Here is a 25,091-nt window from a genome sequence, read left to right as displayed (position 1 = left end):
ATGAAAAATGCAACTTGATGATATTGCCCACTAAACATGGAGGGACTCATGTTGGAGAGCTATTTGTAGAAAGCTCCACTTATCTTTATTCTAGTATGCTATTCAGTCTTGACCAATGATCCAAAGGTCAGATAAACTGTTTAGCATATTCATATTGTGGCAAGACAAGGGTTATGATAAGGATAATTTACAGAGAGTATGCAGTCAAATGAGATGTGGCAAGACAAGGGTTATGATAAGGATAGTTTACAGACAGTATGCAGTCAAATGAGGTTTGACAAGTCCTTGAAGGAGATCAGTCACCCTTTACACAACATGGGATACGTGACCAATTGACATACCAGCACAAGATAGGAATGGAAACAAATAATGCAGGGCACGCACAAAGACGAAATTCCAAAGATGCTGGAAAACTTGAACAAAACACACTCCCCCCCCCTCTCTCACACACACACACACACACACAAACAATGATGGAGGAACTTAACAAGTCAGGCAGCATTTATGGAGGTGAATAAACAGTTGACATTTCAAGCCTGGACCCTTCATCAGGACTGGGAAGGAAGGGCCAGAAGCTTTTCCTCTCAGCATTTCTCTCTTCCTCACCTGTCCACCTCCTCCCTCTTGTTCCCTTCCTCCTTCCCTTTCTTCCATGGTCCACTGCCTGCTCCTATTAGATTCCTCGTTTTTTAGCCCTTTACCTGTTCCACATGTCACTCCCCAGCTTCTGGCTTCATCCCTCCTTTACCTACCCACCTTTCCCCTCACCTGGTCTCAGGTATCACCTGCTAGCAGCAGCAGCAGCTCCTCCTCCTTCTCCTCCTCCTCCCCCTCCTCCTCCTTCTCCCCTCCTCCTCCTCCTCCCATATTACAGCCCTCCACAGGATGTATAATTAATTATAGAACTTCAAGTAACTCAAATTCTCAAATACAATCTGGTCTTATGTATAAACTGAATAATAGACTCTTCAATCAGATGTTGATTCTCTTGATGGCCAAACAAAGATTGAATAGAAAACCAAAATATTATCTTTAAATAATGGTTTAGCCTACAATGCCCCAACCTAAGTCTTGTAAATTTCACCATATCTCTATGACTTAAAAGGTAACAGTCTGAGACCTTTTTAACTAGTGGGTGACTAGAAAAATAATGCCTGCCCCTTAATTCATTTTTCCAATCCTCCTGCCACTTCTACTCTATACCTTTTTTCATCCTACTTCTCAATTCTGCTCTGCCTAGGGGAACTCTAATTTCTACTTGCCTGCTCTGTAAGGAAGACTTTGCAATGCCATCCACAATTTAATTTCCCTCCACCCCAGCATGCCCAGGTATCCATGTAAATCTGACTTCACAACCCATCTTCCCTACTCTAAACAACACTAAGAGAATCTCAATAACTATGTCAGGATGAGCTTTTGATTTACTCCCTTTTATAGACTCTAAGGCAGCAGCGGAATCCAAACAGATGATAACCCTACCTGGTCGAGAGTCTTCTATCCACCATAAGGCCCAGAGGATTGCTAATAATTCTGTTGCAAAGACAGAAACACCATCTGAAACCCGGTGACCAATCTTAACTCCAAGTTGAGACACATACATCCCAAATCCTGCCCTACTGCTCTCTGGGTCCACTGAGCCATTAGTTAAAAATCTTCAGATAAGATCCCCATTTATTATTTAAATATTCATTTGTGATCAACGCTGATGAAATTGCACTGCTTCCTTTAGGCTGAAAAAGGAGCAGTAGGTCTACTTCTGGCTCTGGAAAGAGCTAAAAAGGGACGGGTGGCAGGCAAGCTGCCCCCTTCCTTTCCAATTTAGATGAAGGGTATCGGCCTGAATTGTTGTCTGCTTATTCCTCTCCATAGATGCTATCTAACTTGTTAATTATTGGACAATTACTTCACTAACTCCAAGGTATTATTGGTCATTAACTTCTAGTTTCTATTGGCCATAGAATTCTGTATTATTATAGCGTGATTGGTGATTGATTATGCACAAGGTTTCTAATTGGTCAATATCTATACTCAATTTGTTAATTTCTACATAAAGATGGAATAGCTTTGTTCAAACTTCAGAGCAGTCCAGTGATAGGGATTGAGCTGCTCCCCTTGGTGCACAAGTAAATGAAATGTGATTGCTGGATGAACATGAGTTTGTAAGAGTCCAGTTACTTGGAGTTGACAAACAGTCACCAGGAGCTTTCTGAATTATTGTTCTACAATTTTTATGCACCAATTCAATTTAATTGAAATGGAAATATAAAACTTCCCTTGCATGCATTTTCCCTCTCTAATTAGCAATGCACTCCTAGGTCAGTGAAAGTCCTGATTGTGCGAATAATTTATTTTTATTTCATTTTCATTTTATTTAGAGATACAGTACAGTAACAGGCCCTTCCAGCCCAAGTAACCCGTGCTACCCAATTACACCATGTGGCCAGTTAACCTAGTAACCTGTACGTCTTTACAATGTGGGAGGAAACCGGAGCACCCGGAGGAGATCCACATGGTCACAGGGAAAATGAACAATCTTCTTGCAGACGGTGAAGGAATTGAACCTGTGTCACTGGTGCCGTAATATCATTAGGCTAATTGCTATGCTACTGTCCTGATTTACCTTTGGGTATTTATTTCTGAATCCTAGTAGCATAGCTCTTTCAGACAGAATTTCTATCAGTTTTTATCCATCTGTAACTGATAAATATTAACAGAACTTTACTCATTTCTTTACAATACAGTGGGATGATTTTATTTTTGTTCTCTCTTTGCTATAGTTGGCCAAGCGTGGTTTAAACATATTACTCATAAGCAGGTCTACAGAGAAGTTACAAAAGGTTGCAGGTGAAATTGGTAAGATCACTATTTTCAGTTTTTCAATTAAGTGTCAACATTGGGAATTTTTTTGGTTTTTCTCTGCAACTGTGATGAATGAGTGACAGAAACTCTGGACAAACCATGGAAAAGTCAAGGCTTAGTTATGTCTAGTTGGCATCATAATGAATTTATTGAAAATCAAGAACTGTGGATACTGGAAATCTGAAATATAGACAGTAAAAGCAGAGAGCGCTCAGCAGATCAGGAATCAACTGCGGAAGAAAAAGGAGTTAACATTCCAGATCAAAAGCCCTATAGTCCTCCTTTGATATATTTACAATTGTGGATTATTTTAAGGTACTTTAAAAATCATATTGTTCAAAATTCTGTGATATATTTGGAAGACATTGAAATCTTTGATTTCCAGCATCTGCAGATTTTCTATTGTTTGTGAATAAGAACATTTGCCAGCCTGATAGGAGGACCCACTTAATAACTGAATATTTCGTGGGCTGAAAATCTGAGCATCAATTGCTTTGAAAAACTTGTATAGCTTTCAACCACTTCAAAATTATCTGGAAATGGCCTTTTGATTTAGAACTCCCACTGTTGGCTGGCTGGAATAGAAGGCTAAGCAGACAGACAAAAATTGGGCTTAACCCCAGTTTACATAATAGTACATGAACACACAGGTGCAGTGAAAAACATACTTGAAGGAGTATCTCAGGCACATAAGATTAGATAGGCAACATTCACAAGAAAAACAAAAATAAATTCTACTTAATTTTTACAAGAAAGAGCACAACCAGAACTCTCTCATCCCTGTGCCTCTGCATTCAATCTAAATAACCTTCCACCTACTGAGTAATCCTTGAATCATTTTTGGCATCATCCCAGATCCTATATTTGCCTTTTCATTTGCTTATGATGATATATTTCTTTGTCATTCTGTCCTTACAAGCAAGAAAACATAGCTTAGCTTCTACCTAGTCTGGTCCAGTATCTGGAACAAAAATATAATCACCGAAGGTGTTGCTCCTGACCTCTGGCATCGCTGCATCATCAAAATGGTACAACAGATGATCCATATCATATTTTGGTCAGGCAAAAAAAAAACACCTGGAGATAACTGATTACCAGATCTTGGACTGGAGCATCTTTGATGGAAGATTACGAAATCTGGGGATGGAACAGATTTTGAAACATTGCATCTTGCCAAGAAAGGAGAATGTAGTCACAACAAGCATAATCCAATATATACTTGAGAACTGAAAAAAAAATTTAACTAAAAAACTGTTCCATAGCACACCTGCAGGCAGCCATAGAATTTATAGCCTATTATCTTTTTATTCAGAAATCACATATAGGAAATGGTTACTGATGGGAACGTGTCTTGTAGCTGAGATAGGAAGTATCTTGATTGGAAATAATGAGAATGAATTGATTGTAGCAATATAGAACAGAGAAGGTATTTCTTTGAAAGTTAACCAACAGGCTTCTCAGGCTATCAATGTGAAGTATTTGAAAACAAGTATTTACCATTAAGTCAGCACTTGTTTAAAGGAATGTAACAATTGCTGACAAATGCCATCATGAGTAATCCCGACAATATAAAATTGATTATTGCAGTGGAATAAAGTAATATGATAATGTTGTGTTTAATAAAATTTGGTTGAGTCCAGAGTGATTTTTACCACATTATTTCAATGATTTATTTTTCCATCTTCTTGACAGAGCAAGCCACAGGAAGAAATGTAAAAATAATTCAGGCAAACTTTATTAATACAGACATTTATCAACACATTGAAAAAAATCTGAGAGGCCTTGATATTGGGATCCTAAGTAAGTTAAAACAATTTACTCTTTGACACGATACTCCCTTGCTTTGGATTGTGAGTGCTGATTCTTGAGTATGGCAGTACAAAATTGGCTTCATATGTTCATATGTATGTTACTAGAAACTGGGGTTAGAGCTAAGAAGAGTGACCCAAGTGGTTTATCATCTTTTAAAATGGAAGTGAGAAAGTGGAGAAGTGATTTTTAGAATTTCATGGAGAAATTAGAGACTGAAGGTAAAAGTTATTCTTGATTTCAGTGGTAGCACAGATATTTATGAAAACTACTGCAAAGGTCAGATGGAAGCTGGGGTAAAATTTGTACTGGGTGACAAAATAGCACAACCTTCTATCGCATCCTGTTACTGTTTTTTTTTCATTTGTGAAGAGCTTGGTGAAGGTGAGCAATTCTGAGGCTGTGGATGCTGTGGCAAGGCAAGGGTTAAGATAATATGCAGGCAACGATAGCTACAGAATGTGTAGATCAACCAAGGTGAGGAAGGTCCTTGAGACCACAGCACCCCTTTGCACAGCATGGGATGCAAGGCCATTTGGCATTCCAAGATAAGTATGCAAACAAAAGTACAAGGCACACACTAACTATTGGGCAACTCTAAGGCATTATTGGCTATTAGCTTGTAGTTTCTTTTGGCTAGTAACACCTGTATTATCATAGAGTGACTGGTCATTGATGATGCAAATTATGAATTTGAACATACACAAGGTTCCCAATTGGTCAATATCTGCATCCAGCTAGTCAATTTCTGTATAAAAATGGTATTTCTTTGTTCAAGCTTCAGAGCAGTTCAGTGACTGTGTCTGAGCTGTTCTGCTTGTGCACAAGTAAACAAAGTGTAATTCATGAATGAGAATGAGTTGTCAGTGGTTCAGTTAGTTGGTGACATGGCCAGAGCAACTCTCATTTTCAGTACGACAAAACTAAACACAATAAAGTAATTGCTTTCTGACACTGCAACTGATTGATCTATCTGCCCAAAAGATACTGATAACCATCCCACCATCTCCATAACTGATTGTCAATAATTGGTGAGTTCTGTAACAGAATTGCCTGTTTCTGTCAGAGCTCAAGGATTTTGTGGGGATTATGTTGATAGTATCTTTCCAGTGCCATCTGATGTCTGCTCTAGGAAGCCCTAGCCTTAGAAGCCTATCAGAGGATAGAGATCATTGCTTCGCTGTAGACTGTAAATTTTGCTCCACGTCTGAGGCCTTGATCCTCAGATACCTTTTCCTCAGTTAGCCAAAGGCTTTGCTAGCACATTGACGGAAATAGTTAATTTATTCACTGATGTCTGCTTTCAAACTGAAGTGGCTCTTGAGATATGCAAAGTGATCCATGTTTGCCAGTTCTGTTTCTGGCTTTTGTTGTGAGCTTTTATCGTCAGATTGCAGTGAGATGAAGAGGGGGAAATTGGTAGAGGGCCTTGCTCTTAATGACATTGAGTGTAAAGCTCATTCTTATTGCACGAATCAATGTTGTTTGGGAGCTCAGCGTCCATGCTTGTGCAAATGTCAATGTTGTCTGCAGATGAATTATTGTTGTTTCAGTGATTTTGATTCTGTTGTGTCGACGCTATTTGCTGAACAGTTTCCCATTACATATGATGTTTAAGAACTTTTATTCAGGGTGAGGTACACGCTGTGATTAAGGAAAGTGATGGTGCAATGATTCAGCTTCGTCTAACATGGATCCATTGCGATTGGCTCTATCATAAACTGGTTGGTGAGAAGGGAGAAGTTTAAAGATCTGAACACTAAGTTTTGCAAGTAGAGAGAGAGGAACTAATGAAGAAGACAGTGAAGGCAGATACTATTACAACATTTGAAAGGCATTTGGACTGGTACTTGGATAAGGAAGGTGTAAAGGGATACAGATCTCATTCAGGCAAATGAGATTAGCATAGACAGGCATCAGGGTCAACATGGGCAAGGTGGAATATAAAGGCCTATTTCTAAGCTGTATGTTCCTGTGATTATTCTGTGATTCTCTAATTATTATCGGGTGAGTTCCAGTCACTATTTTGAGGCTGATTGTATCTATAGATGTATATACAAAATTGCATTATCTGTATCTATTTTAAAAGAAAACACTACTACTTTTTCTTACAGTAAATAATGTTGGAATAATGCAGGAACCATTCCTATGTAAATTTCTCGATATGAATGACCTGGATAAGGTACATGACTATTTTATTCAGTATATAGACTACGACTGCTTGTATTTTAAAGCAGAGATTCTCTTTTTCGTATATGCATAAACACTGAATATACCAATACATGATAGCTCAAATAGCAAAGATGATTTGTGATCTTCAAGTCAAAAAGAGATTCTTGCTGAACTTCCATCGGTCCAGAAATTGTTAAGGTCTTGTAAAGAAGGGGAGGTCCTCGAGAGCTCATTTTCTTCCTCCAGTATTTGCCCCCAGTAGCTTGCTAGCAATTGCAATATACAGTGCCACCTCTTCTTCAAATTCATTGGTGCTTGAGATAAAAAGCATCCTGAAATCCCCAATATTAATATGAGACATTATGGTTGGAACCTGGAAAGTTGGCAGAGGCAGATGTGGCAGTGGATGGAGGAAAATTCCTGGCAGCATGCCAGTGGAAGAATCTGTTGAGGATCCTTTGCTCCTTTTTATTTTCCTTGGAGCAACTTTGCCCCTTGCTTATAGGGTGCCATAAACTGAATGAACTCTGTGAGGGAATGGAAGGCCACTGATGCCAGTGGCCCCACGGCCCACCAGACCTGGACCTTGAGGAGTGTGAATTTGAAGTGGAGAAAATGGTCCATATTATTAATTACATTAATATGATCTACATCAGGAGAATGCATGAGTAGACTCTTCAGTGTAAATTTTTTTTTCATGTTGCTATCTAATTATTGTTTTTAATGTCTATTAAAATATTTTTGATAATATTCTGAATACACTACCTGATTTTTCACAACCACAATCATTGCAATGATAATTGTTAAACTGACCACCAGCATAACTGCTGACTTCCTGCTTGGTAGCAGAGTTGTATCACCTCTCTGTCCCTATTCTTCTGTTCTCAGGCCATTCTATTAAATGGAGTGTAGTTTTGCCATGGAGAAGGCTACTTTCAAACCAACTATATATTATAACTAATTTTATACAGTATAATTTTATGAGAACCCAATGTTGGTTTTGTTGTATGGATAATTAAAACTTGTTTCAGGAAATAATTGCTATGTTACAGTACTTAGTAATATTCTTTTGTCTTTGTACATTAGACCATCAATGATATGATTTCTGTTAATATGGTATCTGTGGTCAAGGTACGTAATCTTCCACTGATAATTATATTTTATAAATGAATGCGTGACTCTAGAACAGTTAAAAGTAGTACCTGAATAAATAACATCATACTGCATAGAAACAGGTCTTTTGGAGTCTGCTGGAAGTCTGAGGAAATAACGAATAGGATAGACAGGGGAAAGTCAATAGATGTTACTTAATTAGATTTTCAGAAGGCCCTTGACAAGCTGCTGCACATGAGGCTGCTGAGCAAGATGAGAACCCATGGTACTTAAGAAGAAATACCAGAATTGGCTGATTCACAGAAAGCAGAGGGTGGGAATACTTATACGTTATACTTCATTGTCGCCAAACAATTAATACCAGAGCGTACAATCATCACAGCGATATTTGATTCCGCGTTTCACGCTCCCTGGAGTACAAATCGATAGTAAATATTAAAAATTTAAATTATAAATCATAAATAGAAAATAGAAAAGGGAAAGTAAGGCAGTGTAAAAAAACCGAGAGGCAGGTCCGGATATTTGGAGGGTACGGCCCAGATCCGGGTCAGGATCCATTCAGCAGTCTTATCACAGTTGGAAAGAAGCTGTTCACAAATCTAGCCGTACGAGTCTTCAAGCTCCTGAGCCTTCTCCCAGAGGGAAGAGGGTTGAAAAGTGTGTTAGCTGGGTGGGTCATGTCCTTGATTATCCTGGCAGCATTTCTCCGACAGCGTGCGGTGTTAAATGAGTCCAAGGATGGAAGATTGGTTTGTGTGATGTGCTGCACTGTGTTCACAATCTTCTGCAGCTTCTTCCGGTCTTGGACAGGACAACTTCCATACCAGGTTGTGATGCACCCTAGAAGAATGCTTTCTATGGTGCAGCTATAAAAATTAGTGAGGGTTTTAGGGGACAGGCCAAATTTCTTTAGTTTTCTCAGGAAGTAAAGGTGCTGGTGGGCCTTCTTGGCAGTGGACTCTGCTTGGTTGGACCAAGTCAGGTCATTTGTGATATTGACCCCGAGGAACCTAAAGCTTTTGACCTGTTCCACTTGTGCATCACCGATGTAAATGGGGTCGTGCGGTCTGCTACTCCTTCTGAAGTCAATAACCAATTCCTTCGTCTTGCTGACGTTGAGGGATAGGTTATTGTCTTCGCACCATGCCACCAAGTTCTTAATTTCCTCTCTGTACTCAAACTCATCATTACCCAAGATACGGCCTACAATTGTTGTGTCATCAGCAAACTTATATATTGAGTTCGATGGAAACTTGGCTACACAATCATGGGTGTACAGTGAGTACAGCAGGGGGCTGAGCACACAGCCTTGTGGGGCACCAGTGCTCAGAGTGATTGTAGAGGAGAGCTTGTCCCCTATTTTTACAGCCTGGGTCCTGTCTGTGAGGAAGTTGAAGATCCAGCTGCAGATGTGAGTGCTAAGGCCCAGGTTCCAGAGGTTAGGAATCAGTTTATTTGGCATGATGGTATTAAAGGCAGAGCTGCAGAATAAAGAAGGCAAAACAGTGGCAGATGAAAAGGAAGTGTATTGTCATGCATGTTGGCAGAAGGAATAAAGGCATTTAGTGTTTTCTAAATGGGGAGCAACTTCTGAAACTGGAGGTGCAAAGGGACTTGGGAGTCCGAGTGCAGGATCTCCTAAAGGATAACTTGCAGGTTGAGCTGGTAGTAAGGAAGGTAAATGCAATGTTGCCATTCATTTCAATATAAAAGCAAGGGTGTAATGCTGAGGCTCCATAAGGCATTGGTCAGACCACACTTGGAGTATTGTGACTAGTTTTGGACCCCATATCAAAGAAAGGATGGGCTGACATTGGAGAGGATCCTGAGGAGGGTCACAAGAATGATCCCAGAAATGAAAGGGTTATCATATGACTAGCATTTGATGGTTCTGGGTCTTCACTTAGACGAATGGGGGGGGGACCTTGTTGAAACCAACCAGATATTGAAAGGCTTGGATAGAGTGTATATGGAGAGGATGTTTCCATTAGTGTGAGAGTCTAGGAGCAGAGGGCACAGCTTCAGAATAGAAAGACATACCTTTAGAAAAAAGATGATGAGGAGTTTTTTTAGCAAGAGGGTGGTGAATCTATGGAATTCATTGCCACAGATGACTATGGAGGCCAAGCCATTGGCTATATTTAAAGTAGAGGTTGATAGGTTATTGTCTAGTAAAGGCTTCAAAGATTATATGGAGGAGACAGGAGAATGGGATTGAGAAGAAAAATGAACCAGCCATGATCAAATGGAGGAACAGACTGAATGGCCTAATGTCTCATGGTCTTAGTTTGTCCATATCAGCCATCAAGTACCTATCTATTCCATTCCTGTTCCTCAGCACTTGGCTTGTAGCATGTTATGGTATTTTAAGTGCTCATCTAAATACTTGGTAAATTGTGTAAGATTCTCGGGTGGCACATTCCAGTCTTTAATTGTCCTCTGGGTGAAAAAAATCTTCCTCAAATCCTCTCTAAATCTCCTATCCCGAAACTTAAACCTATGCTAAAAGAAAAGGCATCCTTCTACCATTTATATTAATGTCCCTCATAATTTTTTTTTACCTCTAACAGGACTCTTACAAAGTCCATCTTGGCCTTTTCTTCTTTAGAGGAAGCGAAAGTGGCCTATCCAGATTCTTTTCATAGTTGAAATGCTTTCTCCCAGCTAAATCTTCTCTTCAACTTCTCCACAAGAATTACATCCCTTCTATATTGAGGCGATCTAGTGTACTTCAGCTGCGGCCTAATGAATAATTTATACAGTTGTACCATAACCTCCCTGTTTTTATAATCCCCATGCCTTGGTTATTGTTTTTGGAGATTCTTAGAATTTGTTGCTTTTATCCTTGCACCGTGAGAGCTCTGAGAGTTTTGCAGTCACTGGAGACCATACCCAACAACAAAGTGGATCAGGTAATGGGATATCTTGGCGAAATGTAGAACAACCTATTAAGGTACAAACTAAGATTCTTTATCATTGTAAGCCCAAACATTTTCTCTTCTCCCACCTCCTATCAAGCAGAAGAAACAAAATTCTGAAAGCATATACCACCAGCTGAAGGACAGGTTCAGCTGCTGTAACACTATTGAATGGTCTCCTAATATAATAAGATGGATTTTTAACTTCACAATCTATCTCAATATAGTATTACACCTTAATGTCTACCTGCACTTCACTTTGTCTGTAACAGTAACATTTTATTTTACATTCTGTTATTGTTTCTCTTTGCATTTTCTCAGTGCACTTTTGTAATGAAATAATTGGTATGGATAGAATGCAAAACTAAGTTTTTCATTGTAAATTGGTACATGTGACAATAATAATCTAATATACTAATATATATCTCCCTCCTAAGTTCCTAGCCATCACATATACTTTTGTAATGAGGTAAATGTTATGTATTTATTCATGACGCAGATGGAGGCCATTTGGATTAGCAAGCTTAAGCTGTTCTCTCAGAACAGACCAACCAGTCCCATTTGCCTATTTATTTCCTTGTAATTGGTTCTCTCACACTTGTCCACTAACATCTCCTAACCCTCCTCTCAGCCACCTGCTCAAGGAGTCATTTGCAATGGGGCTTTGTGAAGCAAAAGGAAACCCTAATCTTCCCAGAGAAAACAGGGTAAAGATGCAAGTTCTACACAACTGTCACTGTAAATCAGAAATGAACCCATCTCACTGAAGCTGTGAGGTAGCAGCCCCACTGAACTGCACATATTAATATTTATTGGACATTAATTAATGTCACTAGCATATACTTTTGTAGCTTGATGAGTTTTTGGTGAACGAAGTAGAAAGTTGTACTCTTTAAACTGGAACAATTAAGCCTAACTATGTAATCATATCTTTCTGTAATTTGTAGATGACTCAACTTGTCCTGCCAAAGATGAGAGAACGGTAAGACCAAAAACTTCAATCATAATCTGACGGGTCTAATTAATCAATAGCACAAGTCGTTTGATGGGGCTAAATAAAGTATTCAGTGAAAATTAGCAAGAGGATTTTCTTGCCTGAATTTCACCTGATACCACAAGAATTCATGGGGTCCTGAGTCAATGTTGAGTGTTTTTTGGCTCATTTTCCCTTGGTGGTAAGTGACTAAGTTATTTATGTTTATTTATTCTGTAAACTAGAGACAACTCAAAACTCTCCCTGTTCCCCAAGTCCTCAGTCTTGCCAAAGGGTCTCGGCACGAAACATTGACTGTACTCTTTTTCATAGATGCTGCCTGGCCTGCTGAGTTCCTGCAGCATTTTGTGTGGGTTGCTCGGACTTCCAGCATCTGCAGATTTTCTCTTGTTTGTTCCCTATTCCCCAGCTTGTGTTTGATCATTTATCCTGTGCTCACTAACCTGGGCCCAATTAAGGAATGCTTCCATTTTTAAAGTTCACTCCATGCTTTTAAATCAGTCCATCATCTCATCCTTCCTAATCTATATAACATAATCCAGTTTCAAGATGATAATACTCCTCCTCTTCTGTTCTCTTTTTGTCCAGAGTTAATCGCTCCACTCTTGCTGTAGACTTTGGAACTGCCTGCTAAAACTGCTCTATCTCCTCTTCCTACTTTAAGTCCCTACTTGAAAACTACTTCTTTGTCTAAATCTTTGGTCAAAAGTCTCCTTATGTTATTCAAAATAACTTGGCTGGACAGACTTGGAATGTTATGCTGTTAAAAAGTTTGTATAAATGTAAATAGTTATTGCTACCATCTCTGGCAGTGGGATAGGATATATCTATGGATAATGATGGTGGACTCTGGCGTATTGACTAAAAGATATAATTCTGCAAGAATATTGCCAATGCTTGATTAACTGGCAGGAGAGCTTTTGTAATTTTTGAACAATATTATACAGAATTGGACTCGACTGGATATATCTTCGCCTGTGTCTGAATGGGTTGCCCAGTTCAATGCTGGATTGTTTTGTACTTACTGTATTTTGTCATAGAGCTGGAATACAACTTGTGCCTTTCCAAACTGTTTGAGAGAGAAGAGCCAAACACATTGTTTAGGTCTCAAGATTTAATAGCCAGACATGCACCAGTATTTTCCCAAAGTCAAATACAGCAGATTCTGGAAATTTAATGTTAAAGTAGAGAACAGGTTGGATCTACTCAGCAGATCAGACAACATCAGAGAAGTGAATTTTTAGCCAAAGTAGCTGTGTTGAGGAACAAGCTGTAGAATGAAAGGAGGTAGGGATTTCTTTTAGATAGGGATTGAAAAAGTCTTTACAGCAGATAACTAAATATTCCACATCTCATCTAATATATGTCTTTTTATATTTTGAAACACAGTGAAAGATTCCTGTTAAAGTTTCTGGCGGGAGTTATGATAAAAGTTTATGCCTTAGTGGAGCAGTACAAAATCCAATGAGACTATCATGTGGTATAATTAGTTGTATGCCTCAGTTTATAGTTTGCTGCCTTCTGTGCTGGAAAGTGAACTCTGGATTGTTGATAAAAAACTATAACCATATAACAATTACAGCACGGAAACAGGCCATCTCAGCCCTTCTAGTCCGTGCCGAACTCTTACTCCCACCTAGTCTCACTGACCTGCACTCAGCCCATAACCCTCCATTCCTTTCCTGTCCATATAGCTATCCAATTTAACTTTAAATGACAACATCGAACCTGCCTCAACCACTTCTGCTGGAAGCTCATTCCACACAGCTACCACTCTCTGAGTAAAGAAGCTCCCCCTCGTGTTACCCCTAAACTTTTGCCCTTTAACTCTCAACTCATGTCCTCTTGTTTGAATCTCCCCCACTCTCAATGGAAAAAGCCTATCCAAGTCAACTCTATCTACCCCCTCATAATTTTAAATATCTCAGTCAAGTCCCCCTTCAACCTTCTACGCTCCAAAGAGTAAAGACCCAACTTGTTCAACTCTGTAACTTAGGAGATGAAACCCAGGTAATATTCTTGTAAATCTTCTCTGTATTCTCTCAACTTTGTTGACATCTTTCCTATAATTCGGTGACCAGAACTGTACACAACACTCCAAATTTGGCCTTACGAATGCCTTGTACAATTTCAACATTACATCCCAACTCCTATACTCAATGCTCTGATTAATAAAGGCCAGCATACCAAAAGCTTTCATCACCACCCTATCCACGTGAGATTCCACCTTCAGGGAACAATGCACCATTATTCCTAGATCCCTCTGTTCTACTGCATTCTTCAATGCCCTACCATTTACCATGTATGTCCTATTTTGATTAGTCCTACCAAAATGTAGCACCTCACATTTATCAGCATTAAATTCCATCTGCCATCTTTCAGCCTAGTCTTCTAACTGGCCTAAATCTCTCTGCAAGCTTTGAAAACCTACTTCATTATCCACAACTTCACCTATCTTAGTATTATCTGCATACTTACTAATCCAATTTACCACCCCATCATCCAGATCATTAATATATATGACAAACAACATTGGACCCAGTACAGATCCCTGAGGCACACCTCTGGACACCATCATCCAATCTGAAAAACAGTTATCCACCACTACTCTCTGGCGTCTCCTATCCAGCCACAGCTGAATCCATGTTACTACTTCCATATTAATACCTAACGATTGAACCTTCCTAACTAACCTTCCCTGTGGAACCTTGTCAAAGGCCTTACTGAAGTCCATATAGACAACATCCACTGCTTTGCCTTCGTCAACTTTCCTAGTAACCTCTTCAAAAAATTCAATAAGATTTGCCAAACATGACCTTCCACGCACAAATCCATTTTGACTATTCCTAATCAGACCCGGTCTATCCAGATAATTATATATACCATCTCTAAGAATACTTTCCATCGATTTACCCACCACTGACATCAAACTCAGGCTGATGATTGCTAGGTTTACTCTTAGAACCCTTTTTAAACAATGTAACAACATGAGCAATACGCCAATCCTCCGGCACCATCCCCGTTTCTAATGACATTTGAAATCTTTCTGTCAGAGCCCCTGCTATTTCCACACCAACTTCCCTCAAGGTCCTAGGGAATATCCTGTCAGGACCTGGAGACTTATCCACTTTTATATTCCTTAAAGGCGCCAGTACTTCCTCTTCTTTAATCATCATAGTTTCCATAAATTCCATGGAGGAATTTAAGGTGGGGGGTTATATGGGAGGCAGGGTTTGAGGGTCGGCACAACATTGTGGGCCGAAGGTCCTGTACTGTGCTGTACTATTCTCTTTTCTATGTTATATAATAACTACCCTACTTACACAATTCTATATCCTTCTTACCTTACACAATTCAATATCCTTCTCTTTAGTGAATACTGAAGAAAAGAAACTGTTCAAAATCTCCCCCATCTCTTTTGGCTCCGCACATAGCCGTCCACTCTGATTCTCTAAGGGACCAATGTTATCCCTCACTATCCCTTTGCTATTAATATAACTGTAGAAACCCTTTGGATTTATTTTCACCTTACTTGCCAAAGCAACCTCATATCTTCTTTTAGCTTTCTAATTCCTTTCTTAAGATTCCTTTTACATTCTTTATATTCCTCGAGCACCTCATTTACTCCAAGCTACCTATTTGTTGTAGATCTCTCTCTTTTTCTGAACCAAGTTTCCAATATCCTTTGAAAACCATGGCTCTCTCAATCTTTTAACCTTTCCTTTCAACCTAACAGGAACATAAAGATTCTGTACCCTCAAAATTTCACCTTTAAATGACTTCCATTTCTCTATTACATTCTTCCCATAAAACAAATTGTCCCAATCCACTTCTTCTGAAACCTTTCGCATCTCCTCAAACTTAGCCTTTCTCTAATCAAAAATCTCAGCCCTGGGTCCAGTCCTCTCCTTCTCCAAAATTATATTGAAACTAATAGCATTGTGATCACTGGACCCGAAGTGCTCCCCAACACATACCTCCATCACCTGACCTATCTCATTCCCTAACAGGAGATCCAACACTGCCCCTTCTCTAGTTGGTACCTCTATGTATTGCTGCAAAAAACTATCTTGCACACATTTTACAAACTCCAAACCATCCAGCCCTTTTACAGAATGGGTTTCCCCATCTATGTGTGGAAAATTAAAATCTCCCACAACCACAACCTTGTGCTTACTACAAATATCTGCTATATCCTTACAAATTTGCTTCTCCAGTTCTTGCTCCCCATTAGGTGGTCTATAATACACCCCTATAAGCTTTACTACACCTTTCCCGTTCCTCAATTCCACCCAAATAGCCTCCCTAGATGAGCCCTCTAATCTGTCCTGCCAAAGCACCGCTGTAATATTTTCTCTGACAAGCAATGCAACACCTCTCCATCTTGCCCCTCTGATTCTATCACACCTGAAGCAACGAAATCCAGGAATATTTAGTTGCCAATCACACTCCTCCTGCAACCATGTTTCACTAATAGCTATAACATCATATTTCCAGATATCAATCCATGCTCTAAGCTCATTCACCTTCTTACGATGCTCCTAGCATTAAAATAGATGCATTTCAGAAACTCTCCGCCTCTTAGTCTCTGTTTATCCCTAATGGTGCGAACAACTTTGTTATCTTTTTCTTTCTTCTCCCCTACATCTTCGGTCTGAGTGCTCCCGTTCTCTGTTCCCTGCCTATCCTCCCTCACACACTGTCTACTAGCTTTCTCTATTTGTGAACTAACCTCCTCTCTCCTAGTATCTTCAATTTGATGCCCAGCCCCCAACCATTCTATTTTAAAGTCTCCCCAGTAGCCTTTGCAAATCTCCCCGCCAGGATATTGGTCCCCCTAGGGTTCAAGTGCTACCCGTCCTTTTTGTACAGGCCACACCTGCGCCAAAAGAGGTCCCAATGATCCAGAAACTTGAATCCCTGCCCCCTGCTCCAATCCCTCAGCCATGCATTTATCCTCCACCTCATTCCATTCCTACTCTCACTATCGTGTGGCACAGGCAGTAATCCCGAGATTACTACCTTTGCAGTCCTTCTTCTCATCTCCCTAACTCCCTATGTTCACCTTTCAGAACCTCTTCCCTTTTCCTATCTATGTCATTGGTACCTATATGTACCATGACCTCTGGCTCCTCACCCTCCCACTTCAGGATATCTTGGACGCGATCAAAATTATCAGATTATGACCCAGTTGTGTACAGTACTATACTACTGGCCATACTGTACTTCGTGTTTTAAGAAAAGGATCCTGTGCAGTCTGCAATTTACACCCCTGTACCAGATCTATGGTTGCACTTCCCTTTCATGCCCTCAACCTCGATGCCTCAGTTCTAACTGTCCTACAAAACTGAGCAAGGTTTGAGTGGTGGGCAAGCCTTAAACCATCAGTTTTTTTTGAAGAAGTATAAATAAATGAATCAGCTTATTATTCACAGTCACATTTATGAATTGCTTCTGATAAATATTTGTTTGCAGAAGCATAAATGTAGATTATTTATTTTTCCACAATTTCCCCAATCTAACATTGTTGACCTAACTTGTTAACAATTGTAGTTGCAGAGGTGTTGTGGCATGGTCACTTCTGCCTGGCAGGCATTTGGCCAATAGGTGCTACATTGTTATTTGAAGGAAGGAACTCTGGAAAATATCAGAATAAATCCATTGTTCCATTTGAAGTGAGCTTGCTAGTGCAACAAGCCGATAATATTTTGTTCTTTGTGTTGAATATTGAAGAGATATTATTCATAGACACAACATATTCTCTTCTGTCGTATAGCTATCACTTTTTGACAAGAGATCATGGCCTTTTGCGAATAATTGGCTCCCTGTTGTCCTTGTGTTTCCATCCATTACCTCACTCTAGCAGGGCCATCATCTTCAAAGAATCAATGGGTATAGGCATCTCATTTAAAAATTAGGCATAATTTTTCTAATCAGCAACAATGTGCATATGTATGGAATTAAAAATGTCCCAGGCAGGTAGGTTGGGGTTATAGATTGATTTTAAAAAATGGGGAATAGTTATGCTTTTGCTTCTAAAGGGAGGCTTCAAGATTTTCAATGGTGAAAAAGAAATTGATTGGTTGTGGAGTGAAAGGAGGTAAGGAATTCCTTTAGATAGGGATTGAAAAAGTCTTTACAGCAGATAACCAGATATTCCACATCTCATCTGACGTAAGGCTTTTTATACTTTGAAACACAGCAAAAGATTCCTGTAAAAGTACATACAACTATTGTATATTCAGAAATATTATACTTTCAGACGAAAGGGTTTGATCCTGAACATTTCATCTGGAGTTGCTAATTACCCAAGTCCTCTCTTCTGTCTGTACTCATCTACTAAGGTACGTTTATCACTTTGACAAAGTTAACTCTATGCTTTCTTTTTATTCAAAAATGAGCTGTGTTTTTTTTGCATTCCTCTGTTTTGAACTTGGTGTGGCCATTCATGTGAGAATATTGAATGTATAATTAAGGCTGACCTTTCCAGAAATCTACTACTGCTCTGTCCTGGTAACTTTATCACCAGATAAATAGATATTCTATTGGTCAACCTGTGACAGTGGAACAGAAACAGCTCTGAAGAACTTAATTGTTCCGATTTCTATTTATTTTGATTCAGAAATATACAGGAAGTGTAAGCAAAACCAAATGTAAAATTGGTGATTTGTTTCTAGATTTAAAACCAATTCTCCATTTTTTTCCCCCAGTTTGGGATAAATTAAATGCTAATTCTACCCCCCCTTCCCTGCCATCCCAGCCATATATTCTCCTGAAAGAGATGAGAAAAATCCCAAGATCAATTCAGTAAAATCATTCTTTATAGCTGCATTCTAATATCAGAAGCAGCCCATGTAATTAGTTAGACCAACATTACTTTTAAGGATATTAAGTTATCTTTGCTCTAAACGATGTCTTTCTAAAAGACATGCTGACAAAGACATTTCCTGGATTTCAAAATCTGGCTGCAGCTTTGGACTGATTAAAAATATCACATGAAACTTAAAGAATACTTTGAAGACCTAGCGTGCTCATGACTTGTCAAAATAATGGATTTTAGGATCATTAGATGTTATTAAAACATATTTTTAATTCACTATTTTTATACAGTGTTATAATAAATTTCCCATTGAACCAAGTAATCTAGGAGTGAGTGTAGGGATTGGGGCCCCTGTGATCTGGGAGATTGGGAAATGGAACCTTATTGAGGGGAAATAGAGCACAGGAACTGGGGGAACAGGAAGTGCAAGAACTGGGGGAAATAGATTCCTGGAGAGTTGAAAGGGAGCATGAGAAATTGGGCTACAGTGAATTAGATTCAAATTTGGGACCCAGGAATAGTGAATTGGAAGGCAGTACAGCAAACATTACCTTATGAGCCAGACACTGAATCATCAGGATTTCTGAATGGAATGCGTTTTACTGTAGTTAGCTTCCTTAAGGTTGTCATAGCTGGGGGAGGTAGTGGGGATAACCTCCCACTACCTATTAAATGCTCTCTATGACATGCATCTCAAATAGCTTCAAGTCCAGCTCCTGATCTTCATGTGTAGCTTTGCTACTAGGCCTGGTGGAGCCATTTCTACTGACAGGAGAAGGGGCAAAGGTGTGCTACTGGTGCCTTAAAACCAGCCACTTCGGGCAGTTGAAGCTCATCAGCCGTGGTTGGCAGCACATCTAGGAGAAGGAAAACTCTGATCTCAAACCTTTGCTGCCTTGCGGCCATACCAACTCCATGGGAAAAGCTTTGGGATTAACCCCAAGGGAAAAATCCAGATCAGGAATCCCAAAGGCAGTCCTATGTTGAGTTCAAAGCTGACTGGCAACTCCTCTGACGCCACTGGTGCCAAACTGTATTGGTCTTGGCCATTCCTTTGGATTCATCAGCTGCATGGAAATTGTATATCAGAATCATTATTGAAAATCAGATGTAGAACTTAATACCATTAGTTGTCTTACCTGAACACTGAAGATATAATCAACAAATGCCTTGTTCATTATTTCCATTACATTTAATAATGGAAAAGTTGAAATCTCCCTTAATGCAAGCTGGGCCAAGAATGAAACGATGCCAAGTGTTTTTAATGAGGATTGTGACCTTTAAGCGAATTATCTTTTCATTAACTGATCATTTTTTAGCTCAGTGAACAGTGAATTGAAGATACTATGAATCAGTGAGAAGGAGCTTCAGAAGGTGCTAATGTATACTCCAGAAAATGATTATTATCTTTGCTGTAATAAATGTTAATTAAAATAAAACAATGAGTTATCAGGCTTACACCTTTTTTGTCTTTGTGAATGTTAAGCCCGAATGTATAGTAGTATGCACATTGTAAATTTTTAAAGATGTTTTAAATGTATAATGAATTGAGATCTTTAAAATAGTTTCTGGTCCAAGAATTCTGGATAATTTAAACTTAATAAATCATTACTTTTTAAATAAATTATTCGCTAGATCTTTGTTGAAAGATTTTCGAGAGGCTGTCAAGCAGAATATGGATCAAAGGATGTTATTATACAGGTAAGAATAGATTATGTCATTTGGAATGTCTTTAAAAATGAAAAATCATAAAATCTATACTTAATTTTCACTATGTGAATTCTTAGCATTTTAGTTTGCAGGATAATATTTCAGATATTCACTATGTACTTTGAAGCATTTTTCTAGACATAGTCAACTATGGTCAGAAAATGCTTTGACATATCAACTATATATTCCAGGTAATTTCACATAATTCCTCGTAAATCTTATTAGAAAACAAAGGCCTAGAGACTCTGTTATGCAGTTGAGTGTTTATGTGCACAATAGTACAGAAATTAACAGGGAAAACAATCACAGAAGGTGATTGAAAACTTACCATTATTTTGCTATGGTCAGCAAATTAATTCTGGTGCTTTACATACATTGTACACATACCTATCGGGGCACTTGAGCATGTTCAATGGTAACCAATGTGTTTGATTGTTTCTTCCTCAGCATTATGTCACATGTGTTAAGAAACTGACTTTTGCAATGAATATGTAATTTGCTTCAGTGGAACTCAAAGGAAACCTCTCTAACTAGGTCCAAGGCCATGGAAACAGCACACGGAATCATAGTCAGGTGGATTCCCAGTAGGTAATAGACTTAACCGCTTATTGTAGGCCTAATCTATGAAGGTAGAGCAGTGACTGTGGCAAATATGGACATAGTAAAGCATTCAACAAGGTTCCCCATGGTAAGCTCATTCAAAAAGCCCGGAGGCATGGGATCTAGGGAAACTTGGCTTCATGGATTTGGAATTGGCTTGCCCATATAAGGCAGATGGTGACAGTAAATGTCTAGAGGTTGGTGTTTTGTTTGTTATTAATAAAGACAAACATCATGAGTAAGAACACTAACACACATTTATTTATGGTTAAAGACTTCCAGCTCAACATGAGCACATGCGACCTAATCTCACCAACATCACTTCTGGTTCCGGGTGAACTGCTTGCATTGCCCACTGGGAACTGCAGTTATTTATTATTTATTACATATAGAATAACACATCTTCCCTTTGAAGAAAAACCAAATACAATAATATATCCTCATAAACCTGCAAGAAACAGTAATGCTTTCCAACAAAGATACTTACATTAATTTCAAATGTAATGAGCAACTATAGTCCCTTATTCACTCAGCTGCTTTCAACCCTTCTCTGCGGTGGTTTAATAATCCCTTTTGGTCTGCTATTTGTTTCCACAAATGTCTGCTTTCATTTGCTGCATTCATATTAGTGACTTTCTGAGAACTCTGATCAACATATTCCTTTCTTTCACACCCTTCTGCCAAGATCATATCTGGTCATCTCTGTTTTCAATCTTGCTGTGTGGCTGTTAATCACTCCACATGCCTCATAATGGAGCCCTGGACTACATCCATGTGATCAGTGAGTCTTTGTCCAAGTTCCAAATGATTCTGTCTCAATTCACAACACTCCTTCTGTTGGCTGCATATCAAAGATTGCAACTCCTCCTGTTGGTTTGTGTTGAACTGTTCCTGATGTTCAACCTTGAGGTCTGTGTGTTCTCCCCAGTTTCCCTTTCTATTTTTCTTCCTCAACTTCAGAGAGGATTGTGGAGATATTTTTGATTTCCAGTCTTTGAACCATATCTGCATCTTCATCATGATCAGTCTGTTCAACATTCGCATCCTGCCCATAAATGCTGATGTAAATGGTACAGATATCTATGGAAAGTGGAGTTCCTGTGCTTGGACCACCTGGACAATAGCAATACCCACTTTAGATTGCTGTTTATTGATTACAGCTCAGTGCTTAACATCATCAAACTCTCAGTACTAATCAACAAGCTCCAAAACCTGGGCCTCTGTTCACCTCTCTGCAAATGAATCTTTGACTTCCTCATCAGGAGACCACAGTCAGCGTGGATTGGAAATAACATCTCCTCCTGGCTGAAAATCAATACTGGTGTACCTCAAGCATGGATACTTAGCCCACTGCTCTACTCTGTCTACGTGCACTATACACCCAGCTCAAACACCATTGTAAATTTGCCGATGACGTGACTGTTGTTGGCAGGATTTCAGATGGTGATGAGGAGGTGTACAGGAGTGAGGTAGATCAGCTGGATGAGTGGTGTTGCAGCAGAAATCTTGCACACATCATCAGGAAGACCAAGGAATTGATTATGAACTTCAGGAAGGGGGAGTCAAGAGAACACACAGAAGTCCTTATCGAGGGATCAGCAGTAAAAGGGTGAGCAGTTTCCAAGTGTGTCAACATCTCTGAGGGTCTATCCTCATCCCAACATATTGAAGGCGCAACCATGGCTATATTTCATTCTGAGTTTCAGGAGATTTGGTATGTCACCAATGAGTTGTAAGTTTCTACAGATGTATCATGGAGAGCATTGTAACTGGTTACATCACCATCTGGTATGGAGGGGTCACTGCACTGGATCAGATAAAGCCGCAGAAGATTGCAAACTCAGACTTTGTCGTGAGTACTAGCTTCCCCAGCATCAAGAACATCTTCAAAAGGTGATGCCTCAAAAAGGCAGCATCCATCGTTAAGATCTCCATCACCCAGGACATGTCCACTTCTCATTGCTACCATCATGGTGGAGGTACACGAGCCCAAAGATTCACACTGTGTTTTAGAAAAGGCTTCTTCCCCTCCACTATCGGATTTCCGAACCCACAATGAACCCATATACACTACCTCACTATTTTTTCTCTTTTTTTTGTACCACTTATTTAAGTTAACTTTAATTTCTTATTGCAATTTATAGTTCTGTTTATGATGTATTGTATTACACTGTACTACTGCTACAAAAAAACAAATTTCAAAACCTATGTCAGTGATATTAAGACTGATTCTATTCTATTTTATATAATGTAGATACGTTCCAAGACATCACAATTCAAATACCTTAAATTCTTTAGCATGTATGACATTCTCCATAGTAAATACTGATGGGAAGTATTCCTTCGATAGATAGATAGATATACTTTATTGATCCCAAGGGAAATCAAGTTTCGTTACAGCCGCACCAACCAAGAATAGAGCATAAATATAGCAATACAAAAACCACAAACAATCAAACAACAAAATGCAAACGATGCCAGATGGAAAATAAGTCCAGGACCAGTCTATTGGCTCAGGGTGTCTGACCCTCCACGGGAGGAGCTGCAAGTTCGATGGCCACAGGCAGGAACGACCTTGCGTGTCACCCAGTGTTGTATCTCGGTGGAATACGGCTGAAGTCCAACAGTGAAAAGTTCAATATCTGGTCTACAAACATGTTCCTCGATCATAATATGACCTGGATTGCACCATCTGTTGTTAACCAGAGCAGTAAGCACCCAACTCCTTTACGCTTACCGCTCTCAGTGCACTTCCGGTCAGCCTGAACGGTCTGGAAGCCGTCCATGGAAAAGACTTGATTGGGTATGTCCTCGTGCAGCCCCGTTCCAGTGAAACACATGACACTGCACTCCCAAAATGTTCTCTGACGCCTTGCTAGTGCCCTGAACTCGTCCATTTTATTACCCACCGAACTCCTCTTCTCCATAAGTCTCTGTTGTCTCGACCCGGTCCTCTTTCCTTGACTTTGTGATCCCCCTCTGCATCCTCTGTGTGTTTTCCTCCAGATTTCAGCAGGGGTGTCCGTCACTCTGCTCGCTAAACCGGCCGGCATAAGCGCAAGCAGCTGGTCCCTGGAATAAACAATGCGACCATGCTTCTGTCCCGCTAATGAGACGTGTCGGAATGTAACTGTTTCCAGCGCTAAGAACCCAAATAAAATTCTCTCTACCAGCATGTTAGAGGGGGTGCAGCTTCGACGTGTTACCATGAAAAAAAAATACTAAAAAAATGTAAGTTAAAAAGTAAGAAGAAAAAAGTAAAAATACTGATCGGAATGGCTGTAACAGGCTGCATGCACGACCGGCGCATGCACACTAAGAAGATCTCACCCATCCCTTGTGACTTCACCCGTTGATCCTTAAGGGCAGCTATTCTCTCTCTTTTGCTCTTAATATACTTACAGAATCTCTTAAGATTCTCCTTTACGTTGTTTGCCAATGCTACCTCATGGCCTCTTTTTGCCATCTTGACTTCCCTGTTAAATGAACTGCAGCCTTAATACCATACAAGACGTAGCATCACAACTGGTAAATCTTTGCTGATTTCTTACTTTGTTTGTTGAATACAATTGCACAATCTTTGAGCAGCTAATCTGGTTGTGTAATGCTGGTGGTGACATTGCCTCTTCCAAGTATTGGCAAAGACTTGCTCTGCTGACATTGTTGGTATACAACATTCTTTTGTACTAAGAGTGCTTTATAACCAGCATAAAGACTAGACAGATCATGTGATGCACTACAGCATATTACTATGAGTGTATCATCTTGTGCTTGGATTCGCTAATATAAAGACTACTGAAATGATTGATTTTACTGTGGCCTTGGTCTTGTTATACCTTAATACTGTGAAAACTCCAGGTAATAATTTCCCTCCCTGCTGCAAGTACAGACATTGGAGTGGAATTGCTTGGTACCCAAGGACAAATTTCAATATCTTTTGCAACTTTAGAAGCTGAGAGGAATAATGTGAAACAAGAATGCAGCCATTATTTTCTACTACTTAAAGTTATATTTTATCTGGAATTTAGTTTTTAACATTTTGAGTAATATCTGTTTTAAAACCCTATATTCTAATTTGTTTCATCCGGAGGCAAAT

General features: G+C 39.4%; 1 protein-coding gene across 7 annotated transcripts in view; it reads left to right on the top strand.

Annotated features, from left to right (window-relative positions):
- The window catches only part of hsd17b3 (hydroxysteroid (17-beta) dehydrogenase 3), a 90,315-nt gene that overhangs the window by 2,435 nt on the left and 62,789 nt on the right, over positions 1-25,091 (top strand). For all 7 annotated transcript variants that reach the window (XR_010020609.1, XR_010020608.1, XR_010020605.1 and 4 more), the window contains exons 3-9: positions 2,778-2,853; positions 4,552-4,659; positions 6,783-6,850; positions 7,927-7,971; positions 11,819-11,853; positions 18,128-18,209; positions 20,321-20,386. Coding sequence is in view for 2 of the 7 variants with exons in the window: in XM_063068873.1 (XP_062924943.1) it covers positions 2,778-2,853; positions 4,552-4,659; positions 6,783-6,850; positions 7,927-7,971; positions 11,819-11,853; positions 18,128-18,209; positions 20,321-20,386 (480 nt within the window). In the remaining 5 variants the exon portion in view is untranslated. The remainder of the gene's footprint in view (positions 1-2,777; positions 2,854-4,551; positions 4,660-6,782; positions 6,851-7,926; positions 7,972-11,818; positions 11,854-18,127; positions 18,210-20,320; positions 20,387-25,091) is intronic.

The sequence above is a fragment of the Mobula hypostoma genome, chromosome 16 (assembly GCF_963921235.1).
Source record: "Mobula hypostoma chromosome 16, sMobHyp1.1, whole genome shotgun sequence".
Classification (NCBI taxonomy): Eukaryota; Metazoa; Chordata; class Chondrichthyes; order Myliobatiformes; family Myliobatidae; genus Mobula; species Mobula hypostoma.
This window is presented reverse-complemented; position numbering and strand designations above follow the sequence as displayed.